The sequence below is a fragment of the Saccopteryx bilineata genome, chromosome 1 (assembly GCF_036850765.1).
Source record: "Saccopteryx bilineata isolate mSacBil1 chromosome 1, mSacBil1_pri_phased_curated, whole genome shotgun sequence".
Lineage (NCBI taxonomy): Eukaryota > Metazoa > Chordata > Mammalia > Chiroptera > Emballonuridae > Saccopteryx > Saccopteryx bilineata.
This window is the reverse complement of record NC_089490.1, coordinates 179,786,288-179,806,903: the sequence shown is the minus strand read 5'-3', so window position 1 is coordinate 179,806,903 and position 20,616 is coordinate 179,786,288. Positions and strand designations below refer to the sequence as shown.

Here is a 20,616-nt window from a genome sequence, read left to right as displayed (position 1 = left end):
GCATTTTTCTTTAAACTTTCACATTTCCCGTGTTTTACTTTGGGAATTACTTGTGAGGTTTTTAATCAGAGAGTGACTTGAAGACAACCAGTTATTTTCCGGTGGAGGAAGGGGGAAAGTAGGAGCTTGGGAAGAGCAGACCTTCCCTTTGACCTCGCTTTCTTCCATCATACCGGAAGCTATGAAGGGCAGAGTCAATATTTGCCTGAATTGATTGTGAACTTGAAGTAGCAAAGAAGATTTTACAGCTGATGAATTGGAAATTTACCATTTCATTTTACAAAGAGATCCTTGCCATTTGAAGGAAATCCTTTCTGGAGAGCACTGGAAATGGGGACATCTGCTACCATGGCTACAGCTATTTTTGTTACACTATATAATTTCCTTTTCCTTTAGTCATCACGGTGAAGTATGTGGCTTGTCACCCCAATATGGCAGCGCTTGGATATCAGTACAGTGACCGAAAACTCAGTAACCTTTGGGTTCCCAGGGGCATGCCTGCACGATGCATGAAAGTATATATGCACAACTGATTTTGGATAGTATGTATAAAGGGAATAAGATTTTACTCAGACTTTTTAAAATTGTGAGTAAATTGTTGTTCAATTTAAATTTTAAAAAGTAAATTACACTTTGTGCTTTACTTCCAGTTCCTCAACTACTCTATGGAGAGAAGCTAGATTACTTGGTTTTTGATTATCTCTCGGAGATAACTATGTGCCTGCTAACTGCTGCCAAATTAAAATCGTCTGTAAGTTTTGTAATTATTTTAATGGCCCTGTAACCATATCTTGAAGGATAACTAATTACACAAGACAGTGTGTGCATAAATGACTTATTATAAAACTTTTAAATGTTAGGTATTTCTAGAGAAAGTGTAAATTGTTTGGTTGCTCACCATCACTTAGGTCAGAGTTATCTTAAGGAAATACAGCTCATGTGGAAGAGCTTTGCTCACAAGATGGACAGTGTAGCCTTAATTATAACAGGCACAGCAAACCAAAGGCCCAAATGGCCAACAATGTGGAAATTGTTAAATGGTGAGAAATCTAGGCAATGAAATCTTACATAGCCACTAAAATTATAGTTATGAAAGGCTTTATTAACATGAAAAATTGTCTATGTTGTCATATATAATACGTGATAAATGTCTTAGTTCTAACTTTGAAATATTTCTGATAGTTCCAGGGAATTAAATTTTTCTTTTGTTTTAATATGTACGACCAAGAAATTGGCCTAAGACGTGTAATATCCCAGCAGAAATTCCATATAGAAAAGAGAGCCATTCGAATCATGTAGCTTGTTAGAGAATACATAGAAGTCTACATATACCTATGCCATCAACTTTGTGATATTTAGTCCACGTAAGCCGCTGCTTTTACTTGGTAGAATTAATTTAAAACTGACCCCATCGTAACATAACTAATTATCTAGTTTGTACCTTAAACACCAGTTTGACCAAAAATGAGATGTGATAACTCTTACTCCACTCTACACTTTTGGTTTCCTGCATTTGTTTCTATAATCTGTCCACTAAATATAAAATCATTAGCTTCTCTTGGGAATTAGCGTAGGGTATGCTCAGGATATACATAGTGTTGGGAATATTAGTGTTTAATAAAACTTGGGAGTTGAAACTGCTATGGATCACAAAGTGGAAGTGACTCGTTTGTTTAGTTATCCTTATTTCATTCATCTCTTTGGTAATAATGCAAGTTACGTTTATTCTGAACATCATGTTAGATCTTTTCACTAATTGATTATATGCTCAAATTTACAAGGGATTAGTTCTTTTCGGACAACATAAATATTACAATTAACATTTAAAGTTTAATGTAGCCTTGTAAGTAACTAAAGCATGGGTTAGTCGGTTGCCTTTGAGCTGCCCTAATACATTTCTCAGTGGGTGATGCATTTACTTTTATGTTGTAGGACTTAGGCTATGTTCCTGATTTTGTACAGACTGCCATGGCTCCGTATATAAAGGACATTCACCAAAAAGGTAATTTTTAAAATGTTTGTCATTAAATCACCTTAATTTCCTGTATTTAAATGGCATGTCAAATTTTAAGAAAGAGGATATATATTTGTCTATATTAATTTATTTTGTTTATATATGATATAGTCGCTGAAAGTAAATAATAACTCAAGGAACATTCAAAAAGGCTTTATTAGCCACGTTTCTGTGGTTCTGAGGAAAGAAGGCAGTGGCTGTCAGGTGAAAGATTTAAAAATATCGCCCGAATGAACCCACCGTCATATTTGGGTTGATTTCATCAGAGAATTAGAATTGTCCCGGTTCTGTTTCTCACTCTGGATCTCTGGCTTAGAGCAAATCTTATTAAGGTAGCTTCCTGGAGTCAGATTGAAATTTGTGGCTATGGGACACATAGAAGCTGCTGATCATACTTGAACTACATCCGAGACTCTGGTTTCATTATCACAGTTCTCCGATTTATTGGGCTAACAAAGAAAATCTTTTGCAGTTGGGTCCTGAGGTAACTTCAAGTGGCATTACTCGGTGTCTCTTAAGTACTGAAAATATATCTCTGCTTAAGAAAGAAAAATATCTTACAATATGTTGTTCTTTAAGATCTTTAAGGTGAAAATCTATAAGATGAGGAGCTTTAAATAATTATTAGTCTGATGTAGTTATAATGCACCCTTTAGTTTTATTGTTGATGCATCTAAGCATATACTTTTGGAGGATCTGTTTTCTAAAGTATTAATTTTCCACTAGAGGGAGCTATATGCCCTTTAAAAAAATAAGTTATCCTGAAAAAGAGTAAGGCAAAAGAAAGCAAGGTGTCAGACTTACCTGAACTTCTTATAAACTAAAGTATTGGTAATAAATTTGTTATTTGTATAGTAGCTTTCATTTTGTAATCATAAAATGTAGTTAACAGAGCAGAGTGTCTATTGTTCTTGCGAGGTGCTAAATGCAGAGTTAGATACCATAGTACAAACAAGGTGGAAGGCAGTGGCAATTCTTGGATGAGAGGGTAGAAACTAGAAACAGATTTGACATCAGAAGTATTGGTTGAAGGCATTGTTGGGAAGGATCTCTGGGGGGGAGAGGAAGAATGGACATAGAGGCGAGCAGGGATGAGCTTAGGGAACCCCTAGAAAGGGGAAGGATGAGAATGAGATACATACATGAAGAGATGGGAAGCACCTGGATAGTGCAGTCACCAGAACCCACGAAAGATGGAGTTTTAAGCAAGTATTGGTGGGGCGGAGGGAGGCAGGAAGGAGACTGAGGTTGGATTCAGATGCATCTGAATCATTTGAAGAGAATGAAAACAGAGAAGAAAATGGTGTACTTAAAGGACTAGTGGGTGTAAATGCTAATCATTTATACTTAGTAATCATTCTCTGGCTAGTTATAGGAGTGGTTCAGCAGGCATTCAGAGACTTCTGAAGATTTTGTCTGGTGGCCGTTCTCCACCCACACAAGTTCATGTAGCATAGAGTTGGACTCCACAGACCATAGCAGACAGGGAGTGGGACGAGCCAGGTTTCATCCTGCTGCTCCCTGACAAGCTACGTGACCCTGGACAAGTCGCTTAACTTCTTTGCACCTGAGTTTCCTCATCTGGAAATGAGGTGTTTGGATTTGGTCAAGGTTTCTTAATTTGGGGCCCAAGGGTGGGCTTCAGGGAATCTGACATGCCCTTGAAATTATAAGCAAAGAAATGTTTGCCCGACTGACCAAGCGGTGGCACAGAGGATAGGACATTGGACTGGGACTCAGAGGACCCAGTTTGAAACTCCGAAGCTGCTGGCTTGAGCATCTGGTTTAAGCAAGGCTCAACAGCTTGAGCCCATGATTGCTGGCCTGAGCAAGGGGTCACTCGGTCTGCTGTAGCCCCATGGTCAAGGCACATATGAGAAAGCAATTAACAAACAGCTGAGGTGCCACAATGAAGATGTCATCTCTCTCCCTTTCTGTCTGTCTGTCTGTCTGTCTCTCTCTCTAACAAAATATATATATATATATTTTATATATATATTTTATATATATATATATTCCTTTCCAAGGAGAAAATTCATAGCTTTTATCACATTCTCCAAAGGATAATGAATCTTTAAAAGGTAAGAACTCCTGGATTAGGTGATCACTAAAGTCCTCTGGACTTTAGAATTCTGGAATTTTGAATCTCTAGCCTCAGTCATTCTGTAGTGTTCCACGTGGCCTGTCTCAGCAAATCACTGTCAGAGATCAAATTAAAAATTAGAGCTTTTTAAATGTAATTGATTGGATTGTCCTCTCTAGAGAATTATTTAGAAAATCCAGAGAATGTTTTAGATTAACTAGTCATTGTTTTTTAGTAGCCCACAGATATTTTTATTAAGACCCAATGGTTACATCTCTGTTCCTATCAGTTATCAGCCATGTATCCAACGAGCATAAACACCAGCGGTGGCTTCAGCCACTTAAATATTGTATATGGATGTCATTGCCTTTGGTGGGTTTGTTTCTAAAAAGAAAACCAAAAAGGGTGGAAAGAGAAAGCAGCTGGTAGAATGGAAACTGGTGATTGAGCTCCCGTCAGAGTCGCTGCTGCAGTGTTTCTCTTCCTGCAGGTGTCCGTGTGGTCAGCAATGCTGGGGGCACCAACCCTCTCCTGTGTGCCGCTGCACTTGACAAGATGGCCAGGAAGGCTGGCGTTGACTTGAAAATAGCAGTGGTCACTGGAGATGACATCATGGGAGAGGTTACTGACATTTATGTGATATGCTCCTAAGCAAGAAGCCAGTGTATCAGGGGATAAATGACTAGGATTGCTTTGGTCTAGTTATTGGATTTGGGTATAATTCTTCAGACTGAACTATAGAAATCTCTTTCTAGTCGGTGTCACTTTCGTCTAGAAAATTTGGGATGTCAGCTGGCTGGGTTGGTTATCCATTTACATTTATAAACCACTTATGTGTGTAGTATGAAAGATATATTGATTCACTGAAGACAGTATTTCAAATAACCTTTGGACCCTTCCTTGGATATGGAAGTCTAAATTGAAATTGTGCTTCTTACAAAATGTGAAGTTATTTAGCACAAGTCATTACCTGTCTTTCTCATCCTAATATCATTTGGATTCCAGCTGATAGATTTTGCTGCACTTGATACATTCTGTGTCACATAGGAGGGAAATAAAATTAATAGATTTTTTTATTAACACTTCAATGTCACAAGCTAGACGTTTCAGGCAAGCATCAGGCTTTTCATTGGCTCTGTTTCCTTAGTACTGTGAGCATGGCTCCCTGTGAAATGCAAAGGGTGTAAAATCCCACTTGTGAAACACAGTTTTTGTGGGTCCTTAGATACTTATACTGCCTTTCAGGGACACACAAAAATCAATGGACTCATTTGTGTGAGTGTGAATGGAACAGATCTGCCAATTAGCTTTATCTTACTAGAGCCTTTGGCCTCTCTCACACAGGCCTGCAGAGTGTCCTGTCTGTGCAGGTTCAGATTTAAGATTTGTGGAGATAACTTGCACAGCTGTCCTTTTTCTGTGTAAACAGCATGTTTTGTTTTTTGATTTTTTTGTATTTTTCTGAAGCTAGAAATGGGGAGGCAGTCAGACTCTCGCATGTGCCCGACCAGGATCCACCGGCATGCCCACCAGGGGGCGATGCTCTGCCCATCTGGGGCATTGCTCTGTTGCAACCAGAGCCACTCTAGCGCCTGAGGCAGAGGCCACAGAGCCATCCTCAGTGCCCAGGCCAACTTTGCTCCAATGGAGCCTTGGCTGCAGGAGGGGAAGAGAGACTCAGAGAGGAAGGAGAGGGGGAGGGGTGGAGAAGCAGATAAGCACTTCTCCTGTGTGCCCTGGCCGGGAATCGAACCTGGGGCTCCTGCATGCCAGGCCGACGCTCTACCACTGAGCCAACTGGCCAGGGCCTAACAGTATGTTTTTAATGTATCTGCATTCACCTTTTGACTGCTGTGAGTGATTTTGATGCCATCGCTGTCCATTGATTTAAATATGAGCGTGTGGCAGACTCTTGCTTGAATGATCCCAATGTGATGACAAATATGTAAAATTTTACCCAAGAGAATTACATTGCAGACCTGTTTTTCCCTTATGGAAAGGGAAATAGCCCTGGAGAGAATTTAATTGGTCTATAGAAAACTTGTATGGGAACAGTAATAGTGTGAAACAGGTCCCTGCCTGGAAATATCAGAATTTGACCTTTAATAGCCAAAATTCTGCTTCCTCCTGTTCTAATAGTAACTGAATACAACATGAAATATATACTTGTCATAATATATCACCTGTTTTCATGTGCATATATATATTATATTACATATTACAGATATATTTTATTATAAATATAAAGCACCAAATCCCTGTTGGTGACGTGAAGATAGAGCAGGCACGGCTTTAACCTTTGGTGGTGAAGTTGCCTTTGGCTTTGGTGCCACTCCGTGCTGTGGACAGTCTTCAGGGGAACAGAAAGTGTCCTCAGCAACTTCAGAGCCTCTGTGAGGTGATTACATGTTCCTTTTATGAATGACCACATCTAAGCGGCTCCCCCTGGTGCTGTGGCAGGTCACACAATTTCCATAACTGTCTGTCTAGCCCAAGCCCCTTTTTTGAGAGGGGGGTTGTAGAGATCTCCCCATAAGCATGCTCTCTCTAATGCTTTGGTGCTTAGCCTGGGAGGACACACCTGCCTCAGGAGTCCCTGGATACATAATTTCATGGTCATGGGGAGAAAATAAAACTCGTGTCTTTCAGAGAAATGTGTTGATATGTTTTATTCTTAGCTTTGGCTTGATAGGAAGCGTGATTCTTTTTTTTTTTTTTTTTTTTTTTTTTGTATTTTTCTGAAGCTGGAAACAGGGAGAGACAGTCAGACAGACTCCGGCATGCGCCTCACCGGGATCCACCCGGCACGCCCACCAGGGGCAATGCTCTGCCCACCAGGGGGCGATGCTCTGCCCACCAGGGGGCGATGCTCTGCCCCTCCGGTGCGTCGCTCTGCCGCGACCAGAGCCACTCTAGCGCCTGGGGCAGAGGCCAAGGAGCCATCCCCAGCGCCTGGGCCATCTTTGCTCCAATGGAGCCTTGGCTGCGGGAGGGGAAGAGAGAGACAGAGAGGAAGGGGGGGGGTGGAGAAGCAAATGGGCGCTTCTCCTATGTGCCCTGGCCGGGAATCGAACCCGGGTCCCCCACACGCCAGGCTGACACTCTACCGCTGAGCCAACCGGCCAGGGCCGGAAGCGTGATTCTTTACTGGAGAGAAATTGCTATAGGACCTTTCATATTCTGCACATCACTCTTTAAGAACAAGAAGAGATTATACGCGTATTTACACCAGTCTTGTGGGATTGATACTATCAGTGTCCGACTTTAAAGGTGAAGAAACTCAGAGAAGCAAAGAGAGGCCAGGTGATTTGCTGGGGTCCAAAGCCCACCTGCTTCACCACGAGGCCTCACTCAGGCTTTCTTGGTCGGGTTCCTTGCCTCCAAAATGGGGCTTGTGATGCTTGCCTTACAGGGTTGTTTGGAAAGCTGAATGAAACACTGTATGACAGGTGCCCGAAATAGAATACTTTTTTCAATACATATTAATTTTATGATTCCATTAATAAAATGTATAGGAATCTACTTATCTATTACATGTTTTTTATTGTTTTAGCATATACAGGTTGGGGCAAAAGTAGGTTTACAGTTGTGAGTACACAAAACATAGTTTATTGTTATATTATTATTATTTTATTTTCCATATGAACAACTGTAAATTTGCTTTTACATAATAAGTATGCTCTCTATGAATAGAGTTTAATAGCCTTTTTGTAAAATGTTTACAGAAGGAGAGTCTGCAAGATTCGGCTGTCACAGATATGGAGAGTGGGAAGAAATTTCCAGACACCATTAAAAGCATGAATGTGTACCTTGGGTAAGGTCTTTTCTCTAATATACTTTATTCCTCCTCCCTCCTCCATCCTTCCAGGTATAGATGAACATGTGTGGCCTCAAAGTTGATCATTTAAAAAGCCTTTTTCCCAGGGTGCCAGGTCGAAGCAGATACTCTTAGGAGTAGCAATGGGACTTTCTCAGGAGCCACCATAGTTTGTAGCTCCCACAACATTCAATAGTCCCGGAATAAAGGAGGCAGACGTTCTCTGACCACTGTAGCTGCTACAGTGGTGTCCCCTTGACCCATCTAAACCAATAGCAAGACTGAAAGAGGAATTTGACTTTAACCCTTGGGAGTTGAAAGCTTTGGTTGTAAGAGGTTGGAAGGATGGGGCTCCGTGTACTTGGTATGTCGGAGTACACGGACTGCTTTATAGCTCCTGGCAAAGCGCAGGTGTGTGCGTGCTGGGGGCGGGGCGCACACGCTGAGTGAAAACATGCTGCAGCCCTCAGTGAACTGCCCATGGACCCACGAGAGGGATGTGCTGTCATCCTTTACTGCCTCCCACTGTACTGTGTGTTCCGCCGGGCAGGGGATTCTCCTTCTCTCTGAATGCCTAGAGCCAGTCACAGGGCTTTCCCATAGAGGGCTCTCAGTAAATGGATCCCGATCAAACCAACCAGCTTAGTGATTTAGACTGAGAAGAGTGTGCAGACTTGTTTTGTAGGAGAGGCCTGCTGGTGTTTTGCAGCTTCGTTCAACTTAACACAACCTAGCACGAATGCCCTATTTCTCTCTCTGCTTAGCCAGGACTTTTATAAACTGTAGTGGAAATTCTACCTCCTGCTCCTCCTCTGAACTCACATGGCACTTATTCAGGCCAGGACGCTCAGTCCCCCAGCTAGATGTCATGTCCAGACATGTCCTCTCCACCTCTGTGTCCCTAGCTCCCGTTATAACATCCCATACCTAGCTGGTGCTCAGTAAATGCTGAGTCTAATAATGGAAGGGGGGTGTATGATGTTGAGAGAGGCTATGGAAATGCAGTAAGGCAGGAATAGGAATAGGACTAGCAGGTGTTTTTGAAAACAACAGTTTACTTTGTTTTAGATGTAAGAGTTCCTCTAAAGTAATGGTAATGACTTGAGAAGTAAAATGGCCCAAGAAACAAGTGGACGTGGTAGTTCTTGAAAACTGAGCCTTTAACTGCTTTTGTTTGTTTCTTAAGGAAAGAGAGAAAGAAAAAGGGAATGGAAGGGAGGAAGAGGTTCATAGTTGGAGAAAACTACAATCCAATAATGTAGTTAGTAATTTACTTTAAAAAGGTTATGGCTGCTAGAATCCCCAGCACAGTGGGCAGAAACAAATGCCTATCCAGATGTTTCATCAAAAAAGGTTGCTCCACAGATAAAGCCTCACCAAACTTAATAGGAGTTTACAATATGAAATTTCAAAACCTATGTAAATGTCCATGGACTTCATAAATTGGAATGAGTCAATGCAGAATGGAATAAGCATGTTAAAAATGTTTAAAGAAATAAAGAAGGAATAAAAACCTGGGCAGGGAATAGGCTTTCACAAAAGGCTTAGATGAATTTGACTAGAAACCAAATGAGCATCGTCCTGAGTGCAGGGGCTGCCAGTTCGATTCCCAGTCGGGGCACATATAGGAACAGATGTCCCTGTCTCTCTCTCCCTCTCTCCCTCCCACTCTCTCTCTCTTTTTCTCTCAAATCAATACAACAAACATTGGAAAAAGAAAGAAACTAAATGAATTTTATTGATCAAACATATAATCATTGAAATTATTATCTAATCATTGAGATTAGATACAATTAACAAAAGAATAATGAATTGGAAAATGGATCTGAGAAAATTACTGAGAGTGCAGCCCAGGTTAAAAAGATGGGAAATGAAAGAGAAGTTAGAGCTATGTGGGTAGAATTATAATTCCTAACATTCTATCCACATAAGAGTGCTAGAAGAGAATATAAAGAATGGAGGGAAATTAATGTCCAGAGACAGTGGCTGAGCATTGTTCCTGGTTAATGAAACATACAGTATTTATCCACAGGGTCAAGAATAAGAGTCAATCCCAAACAGATTAAACAAAAAGATATGAGTGTAACTGTCTAAAACCAAAAACTAAGATTGTAAGAGCATCCAAAGAGAAAAGACAATACACAAACATCAGTAATTAGACTGATCACACACCTCTCAATAGTAAATTAGATAACAGAGGATTGTGAGATAATATTTGTGAAGTGAAACTAACATTCTAGAATTGTATGCCCAGATAAATCAGCATTGTAGAAGGGGTGGGGTGTATGCTGACAGAATACAGTTCCACAGGAAATAATGATTTTAAAAAATAATAATGAGAAAAGTATCTAGGAGAGTGTTTTTGTTCATATCATTTCATGCCTGGAATTACTGAAAGCATAATTAAGTCATTGGACACAATGATAAGCAGATTTTTTTTATTCAAAAATCTGACCTGGGTTAAAAATAATAACCGGATGTTCTGTTTTCCAAAGAGCAAGGCCAATAAGCAGAGCCCTGGACCTCGGAGCTGATGTCGTTCTGACTGGGCGCTGCGTGGACAGTGCTGTTGTACTGGGACCCCTCATTCATGCTGTAAGTTTATGGGGAAAACATGCTTGTCACCTGCAGTTGATCACCTTTGTTTTGCTTACTGACATACATGTAATTTTCTTTGGCCATTACAAAGTGTGTTTTCAGGTGCCAGTTTGTTAACTTTGAAATTTTAAAAACATGCCAAAAATGAATAAATTTCTTTCCTATTAGAGATTTAATACGTCTAGTATACCAAAAGACACACGGCAGATTTCAAATCTGATTTTGTAGAACAATGATATCCCATTAAAATATGGTAGAATAATTTGTTGTTGACCAAATAATTCAGAGATGACCATGTGAAATTGGTTTAGAAACTGATATATGTGATTGGTGTAATAACATCTGCACCTTTTTATTTAATATCTTGGAATCCTTTAGAATTTTAAGGCTATTAAAAGAGTCTTTTTTTTTTTTTTTGTGAGAGAGAGAGAGACAGACAGACAGACCAGACAGGCAGGAAGGGAGAGAGATGAGAAGCATCAATTCCTTGTTGTGGCACCTTACTTGTTCATTGATTGCTTTCTCATATGTGCCTTGACCTGAGGGGGCTACAGCAGACTGAGTGACCCCTTGCTTAAGCCAGTGACCTTGGGCTCAAGCTGGCAAGCCTTGCTCAAACCAGATGAGCCCGCACTCACGCTGGCGACCCTGGGGTCTCGAACCTGGGTCCTCCGTGTCCCAGTCCGATGCTCCATCCACTGCACCACTGCCTGGTCAGGCTAGAAGAGTCTTTAGAGTTTGAAGACCCTTCTATATGTTTGGGGACTATTTTGCTTATGTTAATTCTTTAATAATAACTTTTCCTAAAATGAGATATATTAATCTTTTCCTTGGTGTGCCTTCATTTAATTCCTTAGGGCAGTGGTTCTCAAAGTGTGTGCCAAGGTGTACTGGTGCGCCGTAGAAGATTTCCAGGTGTGCCCTATGGCAGTGGTTCCCAACCCCTGGCCGTGGACTGGTACTGGTCCGTGGGCCATTTGGTACCAGTCTGCAGAGAAAGAATAAATAACTTACATTATTTCCGTTTTATTTATATTTAAGTCTGAACGATGTTTTATTTTTAAAAAACGACCAGATTCCCTCTGTTACATCCAAGACTCACTCTTGATGCTTGTCTCAGTCATGTGATACATTTATCCATCCCACCCTAAAGGCTGGTCTGACCATGAAAATATTTTCTGACATTAAACCGGTCCGTGGCCCAAAAAAGTTGGGGACCACTGCCCTATGGCATTCCAGAGAAATATGTACCTGTTGGGGACCAAAAAACCAACTGGGGGTTGGACTCTCGATTTTGGGGAGACTGTAAGTTGACAGTCTGCCCAACACCCCCCCTCACTTGCCTGATTAGGTTGCAAAAGGCTGTTAAGCTGTGGTGCTTAATTGTTTACACTACCCCCCATTTTCCCCAGAAAGACTGAAGGCAAGTTTCCTCTATCCTTTGTTTGGTGTAAAGTTAAGATGATATGTATAGTGAGGGTTTTCTGTACTCAACACAAGTAATAGTAAAAAGAGAGGAATTCTTCCATGTATTGACAAGAAAATGAGAGTTTCCCTTTCAAATATATGCCCAAATATTGAAGAAATCACTAGGACACATCAGGCTCATGTTTCTTATAAACACAAGAATGAAAAAACTTAACACATTCACACCGGGACCTGCTGAATTTACTAAATCTTACTAAAAATATATCTATATAGTATATAAAAAGATAAGTATTTTGTCTTTTTTTTAACCCCCTTTTTTTTACGAATTCTAAAAATTCTAATAACTCAAAAAATGTAACATAAAAATGTTTTTTAATGTCAGAATAAATTTAATTTTGTCGTATTTATTTTGTTTAATTACCATAAAAGCACGCTTGGACTTTATGTATCTTTTCTTTAATATTTGACTTAATTATTATAACATATTTCTCAGAAATTTGTATATAGTGTACCAACAATTATTTGTAGGATTTTAAATGTGCCCCGACTTTAAACAGTTTGAGAACCACTGCCTTAGGGACTTGCTTGAGGTGTATCAGGACAACACTAACAAACTGAGCTACCCAGCCATAGTTATTCTTTATCTCTCTAAATATTTTTTATGTCCCTCTCTCTCCTCTGGGACCCCAGTTACACATATATGATGTCACATAACGTTTTCCAAGAGCTCACTGATGCTCTCTTTATGTTTGATATTCTTTTTTTCTCTCTATGAAACTTAAATAGTTTCTATTGCTATGTCTTCATGTTAAATAATCTTTTTTTCTGTAACGTCTAATGTGCCATTATCAAAATCAGTTTGTTTTTTTGTTTCATCTCTGACTTACAGATTTTATCTTCAGAAGTTCAGATTTGGATCTTTTTGTGCTTCGATTTTTAATGTGTTTTTATTTTCAAGACAGAATACAGTTATAGTAATGTCTAAGAATGTTTTAATGTCTGCTTATGTGTAGGATCCGGGTCTGTTTCAATTAATAGATATTTTTCTCAATGTGGGTCACATTTTTTTTGCATATCTGGTAATTTTGGGTTGGATGTCATGCATTGTAAATTTTACCGTTTTGGTTGGTGGATATTTTCATATTCTCATAAATATTTGAGCTGCATTTAGTCTAGGTCTGATTATTTCCTACTATTCAAGACTTTTCTGAACACTCTACCCATTTTCCTATAATTTAGGAGGTTTCCTAGTCTGGCCGGTATCAATAGGCACTATTCCCAGACTAGAGTAGCTTCTTCCCACCCATGTTTTGGCTAGTTCTTTGCTGAATACTTGAAAGGGCCCTGTTAAGGTCTCAAGAGTTCTCTATCTGTACGGTTCTCTCTATGTGGTAATCTAATCTATCCTGCAAACTCTAGTCATCCTGGCCTCCCTAGACCCTCAGCTCCTTAACTCAGGATCTGCCAAGTTCCATTTGGATTCCTCCTCCTAACACTGGGCCTGGAAACTCAATCATAGGCTCATCTCATTTGTTTTGCATTGCTTGGGGATCACTGGTTTTTGTTGCCTGATGTCCATTGTCTTAAACACTGTTGCTTCATCTATTTTATCTGGCTATTTTGTTGTTCAGACAGTAGCTGAAAATTTGTTTCAGGTCATTTTATTTTTTCCAGAGCAAAATTCTACTCCAAGATTTTATGAGAAGTTTTGTCAAATTCTTCATATAATTTTGTAATTGAATCTATGCAGTAATTTTGAATTGTACTTTAGATCAAGTAGGGTGTTAATCACTTTAAACACGTACTATGGAAAGATTCTATAGTTAAATGGATAAATTGTAAATAAAATAATTTTGTGGATTTTTTTTTCTCATAGTTTGGTTGGAAAAGAAACGACTTTGATTTATTAGCAGCTGGAAGGTGAGTCTAAGAACAATATTAGTAGAAATTTTACTCTTTTAACTACATTACAGTAAAATTTACTTCAGCTGTTTAGAAATTGAAATATATGTCTGTTAGATAATTTTTAATATATTTAAGCTGAAATAATTGTATTTCCTTAGTTCTGCAGATTTAAAGCTAAAAAAGATGTCACAAAGGCTGAAGAAATTTTATGAAACAAAGTAGCCATCATTTATTGAGTACCTACTGTGTGATAGGCACCTCACAAAATTAGTTTTTATTCTCACAACTTACAAATTAGGCAGATGCTGTTAGTCCCATTTGGGAGAAGCAGGAATCGGTATGCAGTAGGGTTATGTAACTTGCTCAAAGTCACAGAGCTAGTTGAGTGGCAAAGCCTGGATTTACACAGCCCAAATAACTGAAACCCAAAGTGTTTATTATCTCATGTTGTCAACTCTATAAAAGAGCTTCAGATATTCTAGATTTTTGAAGAGGAAGCTTTAATAATAAATTTATTGATAATTTTTAGTCCATTAACGTATAAAATAGGACAATAATATTTTATACATTTTTCTCCCCTATTCTACGATACAATGGCACTTGAACATCACATATTAGCTTGATAGCAGCTTAGAGTTTGAAGCACTTTGCTGTGTTCATGGTGCTGTCACATATTTTTATCTCAGTTTAATTCTCACAGCCTTGCCAGTAACACATTAGCCCTAATTCTTATCAAAGTCTGTAACTTGGCCTCTGTTCCTGTGATTCTTAGATCAGGGTATTTTCTGTTATCCCAAGCTAGTCTTTTGGCATCATTAGCTTATGTTATTAAAACAAACAAAACCAGCCTGACCAGGTGGTAGTGCAGTGGACAGAGCGTCAGACTGGGACAAGAGGACCCAGGTTGGAAATCCCGAGGTTGCCAGCTTGAGTGAGGGCTCATCTGGTTTGAGCAAGGCTCACCAGCTTGAGCCCAAGGTCACTGGCTTGAGCAAGGGGTCACTCGGTCTGCTGTAGCTCCCCGGGCAAGGCACATATGAGAAAGCAATCAGTGAACAACTAAGGTGCTTCAACGAAGAATTAATGCTTCTCATCTCTCTTCCTTCCTGTCTATCTGCCCCTATCTGTCCCTCTCTCTGTCTCTATCACCCAAAAGAAAAAAATGACACCTAAAGTAACCAAGTTTCTTCCCACTGTTATGACAATAGCTTCAAAAATAAAGTTTTATTTATAACATTTTTTTTTATATTTGGGCAGGTACTGAAAAACTTGTTCATCATATTGATGTTATTTTTTTGTTGTTTTTTGTGTAGCCTTGCAGGCCATCTCATTGAATGTGGTGCTCAGAGTACTGGGGGAATATTCACAGATTGGCATTTGGTGCCAGACTGGTAGGAAGCTATATTTTATGTGTGTGTTTGTATATATATGTTATACTGTGGCATACAACATCTATATTTAGAAATTTTATTTTGTTTATTCAATTATAATTATTGCTATTTTAATATTTGTGTTATTTTTTCATTTGTATTGTAATTGCTTTTTATTTGTATTGTGAAACACAGACAAACTTTATATCCTAGCCATCATCTTATTAGGATCCAGAGCTAAGTTTCAGGATGATTTTTTCTGGCATGTTAAAAAGCCCACTTTCCTAAAATAATATATGGTATTTTTATATTCGTATTATTCTGGCTTATTACTAGACTGCACTTTGCGCCTGTTGTTGGTTGAATTGCACTCCCAAAGATATGTTGCATTTCTAACACCCAGTACCTCAGAATGTAACCTCATTTGGAGATAGTCTTTAGAAAGGTAACTAAGTCAAAATGAGATCATTAGGGTAGGCCCTAAGCCAGTAGGCCTTTTGTTCTTATAAAAATAGAAATTTGGACCTAGCAAAAGACACATACAGAGGGAAAACCATGCAAAGACCCTGAAAAGACAGAGTTAGAGTGATTCATCAACAAACCAAGGAACGCCAGAAGCTAGGAAAAAGACAAGGAAGGATTTCTCCATAGAGCCATCAAGAGAGCATCGCCCTGACTGTAACAGCACCTTGATTTCAAACTTCTAGTCCCTGGAACTGAGATAATAAATTTCTTTTGATTTAAGCCATCCAGTTTTGGGTACTCTGTATGGCTGCTCTAGCAAACTAATACAGGACCTAAAATAGAAATAGAGTCTTTCTCTTTTAGAACTGAGTATACCAAATATACTGAACCTTGAAATTTCAGGACATACTGCTAAATTACTTTTTCTGCCATCCTATTCCATTCAGGGCTTTATTGTTAGAAGTTTCTTGATCTGAACTCTAGAAGGCTCCTACAACGTGAGCCGGCTTACTAATAAGAAGCTTACAACGCATAGGCCTTTGCCTCTAGTGTAAACTAGGAATCTACAGATGACATGCAGACAGATGCCTGTCGATCTGGAAAGTGGCAATCTCTTTCCAGTCTTGTCGCCACTCTTTCTCTCAACCTGGTCTAGAGCTAGGCAGGCGCTGCTCACTCGTCCTCTCCTCCTCTCGGGCTGTGCTGTGGTGCCCGACTGGTGGGAAGCAGTAAGAACATCAGACTTACAGCACGGCTGGGAAATGCTCAGCCCTCTGCTCTTACAGGTCTGTATTCTCTCCCCCAGGGTCATAGGCTATAACTCTATAAATGACCCTGTATTCCTCTATTCACTCATCTTCTTTTAATTATCTTGTGTTTCTTAGTGAACAAAAGATCAGCTTTACAAGTAAGAGGTTCTTTGAAAGCTGAGGCCCAGGTTTCACCAGCTTGGGTTTGCAACAAAATTAAGTGGAGGAGGGGAACCCAGCTGCTCCCGATGGAGTAAGCCATGCTCACTCTGAGGCCCACCAGGCACCAGAGGAATCGGATGGGACAGGATTTAATGATGTGTAGCCATCTGTGGACATCACAGCTCCCCCAGTCTCATTCTCCTGACTTCTTATTCTTGAATATCATGCTGCATCCAGTGGTTCTCATCACTTTCACATCAAGAGGAGGTAGAGACCCTTTCTAAACCTTCTGAAAAACAGCATCTGAATCTCTATACTAAATATTATATTTTCCCATTCCTCTCAGTATGACTTCTTTCTCTTTGGCTCTCAGACCTTATCCATATTCAGTACTTATCACACATTAATAAGCCATCATATGATTTTAAAAGGTAATATAATATGTAAAATACACAGTTTGGTCTTACTGTTATTCATCAAAAGTATTGTTTGGTGTAATGTAATATCTTTTCCTGAGGTTTTCTTCTTCTGAACCATAGTGTTTCTGTTTTTCACCCAGGCACAATATAGGATTTCCTGTAGTGGAATGTTTTCCTGATGGACAGTTCATCCTCTCCAAGCCCCCTGGTACGGGGGGGTTGGTCTCCTTTGGGACAGTGGCTGAGCAGCTATTGTATGAAATTGGTGATCCTAAGCATTACCTCTTACCTGATGTGACTTGTGATTTTTCTCAAGTCTCTATTACTGAAATACCAGGTCAGTGACTCATATGGTTTTGCTTTTAAATGTTACTTCTGCTCCCTCTCCCTAGAAGTTTTTAACCTAAAATTATAATTATTTTAAAATCTAATACCATTTCTTCTAAGCCAAATGTGTAAATAACTTGACAACTCTATGATGTCACCAATGACATATATTAGAAGGTCAATGAAATGAAGTGGGAAAGAGATTTTGTTTAAGTTGGCTTTTAACATATTTAACAATTTGGCAAAAAAAAAAAGTGTCTTAATTAGGTGGTTAGCTAATAATTAAGTCCAACATTAGTTTTCTGTGAACTTCCAAATCATTTTACCCGTGTCTTCCATATAGAACTGAATGACTTCAACCTCATGCTATTTACTTATTGATATATTTATTTCCTGTGTCTTCTACTACATTGTAAACTTCTTGAAAATGGAACTTTTGTCTGGTTAATTTCTGTGTTCTTTATGATCCCTAGTACAGCACCTTGCAAATGATAAATACGAGCTAAACATTTATTGAGTGAATGAACAAATACATGCTGTGTTCAATTAAAACCACTTCGCAATACATTAGAAAGAGAATATAGATATGTTACAGAGAAACAAATATGCTCTTCAATTTAAGAAGCAAAGTATACACTTAAAGGTATATTGTGAGGCTGAGGACAGGAGACAGTGAGAAATAGAGGAATGCATTTTGACTCAATCCCTCTAGAATCCTTTGCTGAAATCAAAATATGTAACAGTATTTTATAAAATGAAAATGTTTTAATTTGTGAACCTAGAAATTATGTTTTAATTTTGTGTATATGTTCACTGTTATTCTTCTGAAACTTTTTTTAAAATATGAAGGTTTTACCCAAAAGAAAATCTAAACCTCTTGCTTTACCAGTTCAAACAATATTGACTAATGTTTGTTCAATTTAGATTTTTTTTCAGTGATTTAGTAATTTTGTTCCAAAGGAAACATTTCTCTTGACTGTCTATATTTGCCATAAATAGTCTACAAATTGTGTACCTTAAATAGCATTGTTAGTAATTACAAACTAAATATCATCTCTATTTAGGTAGGTAGTAAGATGATATAGGCATACCTTGGAGATACTGTTTGGTTCCAGACTCCCACAGTAAAGCAAATATAGCAATAAAGCAAGTCATAAATTGTTTTGGTTTCCCAGTGCATATAAAAGTTATGTTTATACTATACTATAGTCTATTAAGTTTGCAATAGCATTATGTTTTTTAAAAAACAACATATATACCTTAATTTAAAAATACTTTATTGCTGCCTAACTGGTAGTGGCACAGTGGATAGAGCATCGACCTGGGACTCTAGGGTCTTCAGTTGGAAACCCCGAGGTCACCAGCTTGAGCATGGGATCTTAAACATGACCTCATTGTTGCTGGCTTGAGCCCAAAGATCACTGACTTGAAGCCTAAGGTCGCTGGCTTGAGGCCAAGCTCGCTGGCTCGAGCAAGGGGTCACTGGATTGACTGGCGACCCTCGGTCAAGGCACATATGAGAAGCAATCAATGAATGAGTAAAGTGCTATAACTATGAGTTGATGCTTCCTCTCTCTCTCCCTTCTTGTCTCTCTCTGTACCCCATCGCTAAAAATAAATAAATGAATAAATGAATGAATAAAATACTTTATTGCTAAAAATGTTAGCCATCATCTATGCCTTCAGTGAGTCATAATCTTTGTGCTGGTGGCAAGTCCTGCCTTGATGTCTATGGCTGCTCACTGATCATGGTGGTGGTTGCTAAAGGCTGGAGTGGCTGTGGCTGTTTCTTAAGTTAAAGCAACAATTATGTTTGCTGCATTGGATGACTCTTGCTTTCATGAGTGATTTCTCTGTAGAATGTGATGCTGTTTCCTAACATTTTAGCCACAAAAGAACTTTTTTCAACATTGGAGTCAGTCTTCTCAAATGCTACTGTGCTTCATCAAATAAGTTTATGTAATTGTTTTTTTTAGTGTGTCAGAGAGAGATAGGGACAGACAGACAAGAAGGGAGAGAGATGAGAAGCATCAGTTCTTCATTGTGACACCTTAGTTGTTCACTGATTGCTTTCTCATATGTGCCTTGATGGGGGAACAACACTTAGAGGCCATTGTAGGGCTATTCATTGGCCTGATTTTAATATTTTTGTGTCTCAGGAAATAAGGAGGCCTCAGAAGAGGGACAGAGAAGGGGAATGGCTGGCAATGGAGCAGTCAGAACATACACATGTATTAGTTCACCGTCTTATATGGGCACAGTTCATGGCTCCTCCCAACAATTACAATAGTAATTCAAATATCATTTATCACAGATCACCATAGAAAATATAATAATAATAAAAGACTTTAAACTATTGTGATAATTACCAAAATATGATATAGATAAAGGAAGTGAGCAAATGCTGTTGGAAAATGGCACCAATAAACTTCCTGGGCTCAGGGTTGCCACACACCTTCAATTTGTGAAAAATGCAGTATTTGTGAAGTACGGTAAAGGGCAGCATAATAAAATGAGATATGCCTGTATCCATTTATTAATTTTGATGTTCCTCTCCTTTTTCTATGTCTCTATAATACTGTTTTTAAATATATAGTTTAAACAAAATATTCAGTATCACATAAAATGTAGCAACTTATGCATTAAATATCGAGAACAACCAAAATTGATCTACTGCTTCTTTTCAGAACATTCCCAAGGATATTATCTTAGTCATCTTCCTGATAATCATCATCATTGCCATTATGCAGTGCACACGGCCTTGTAAAATTTATAATTTGTATTTATGATGATCAAAAATGCAGTGGTCATAATGCAATATAAAGTGACTTTAATTAGTATATTTATTCTTTTTCCACATCAGTCTTTAAAAAATAATAATAAACTCTCAGTGAACTTCTACCCTGTAAATGCCCTGATACGACATATTTGAACTTACCATGAACTTTCATGTGAACTTTTACTTATCCTCTGAGAAATATAACAGATGGAAATTAGGCAGATTTTTCAAATATTTTTAGATGTCGCACTTTGACATGTTTAACCAAGACAACAAGGCCAACTATCTCTTTCCAGTGTTTACTTTGCTGACTTTATGGTACAGCAGGCTCTTTAGTTATATTATATGCCTGAATTAAGAGGTTTAGTTATATTTGAGTTTGACTGCTTTCTTGATTCTATACCAATACTTGTAAATACATTTAAAGACAAAGCTAACTGGGTCATAAAGTTTAAGAAATTCTAAGAGACCATTATTGAACCTATTGAAATAATACTGTT

General features: G+C 38.7%; 1 protein-coding gene across 4 annotated transcripts in view; it reads left to right on the top strand.

The window, feature by feature from the left end:
• LOC136338186 (uncharacterized) overlaps positions 1-20,616 on the top strand; it is a 92,544-nt gene that overhangs the window by 6,838 nt on the left and 65,090 nt on the right. For all 4 annotated transcript variants that reach the window (XM_066280322.1, XM_066280331.1, XM_066280306.1 and 1 more), the window contains exons 2-9: positions 651-751; positions 1,933-2,002; positions 4,588-4,718; positions 7,823-7,911; positions 10,410-10,509; positions 13,817-13,860; positions 15,159-15,236; positions 17,151-17,347. In XM_066280322.1, the coding sequence (XP_066136419.1) occupies positions 651-751; positions 1,933-2,002; positions 4,588-4,718; positions 7,823-7,911; positions 10,410-10,509; positions 13,817-13,860; positions 15,159-15,236; positions 17,151-17,347 (810 nt within the window). The remainder of the gene's footprint in view (positions 1-650; positions 752-1,932; positions 2,003-4,587; positions 4,719-7,822; positions 7,912-10,409; positions 10,510-13,816; positions 13,861-15,158; positions 15,237-17,150; positions 17,348-20,616) is intronic.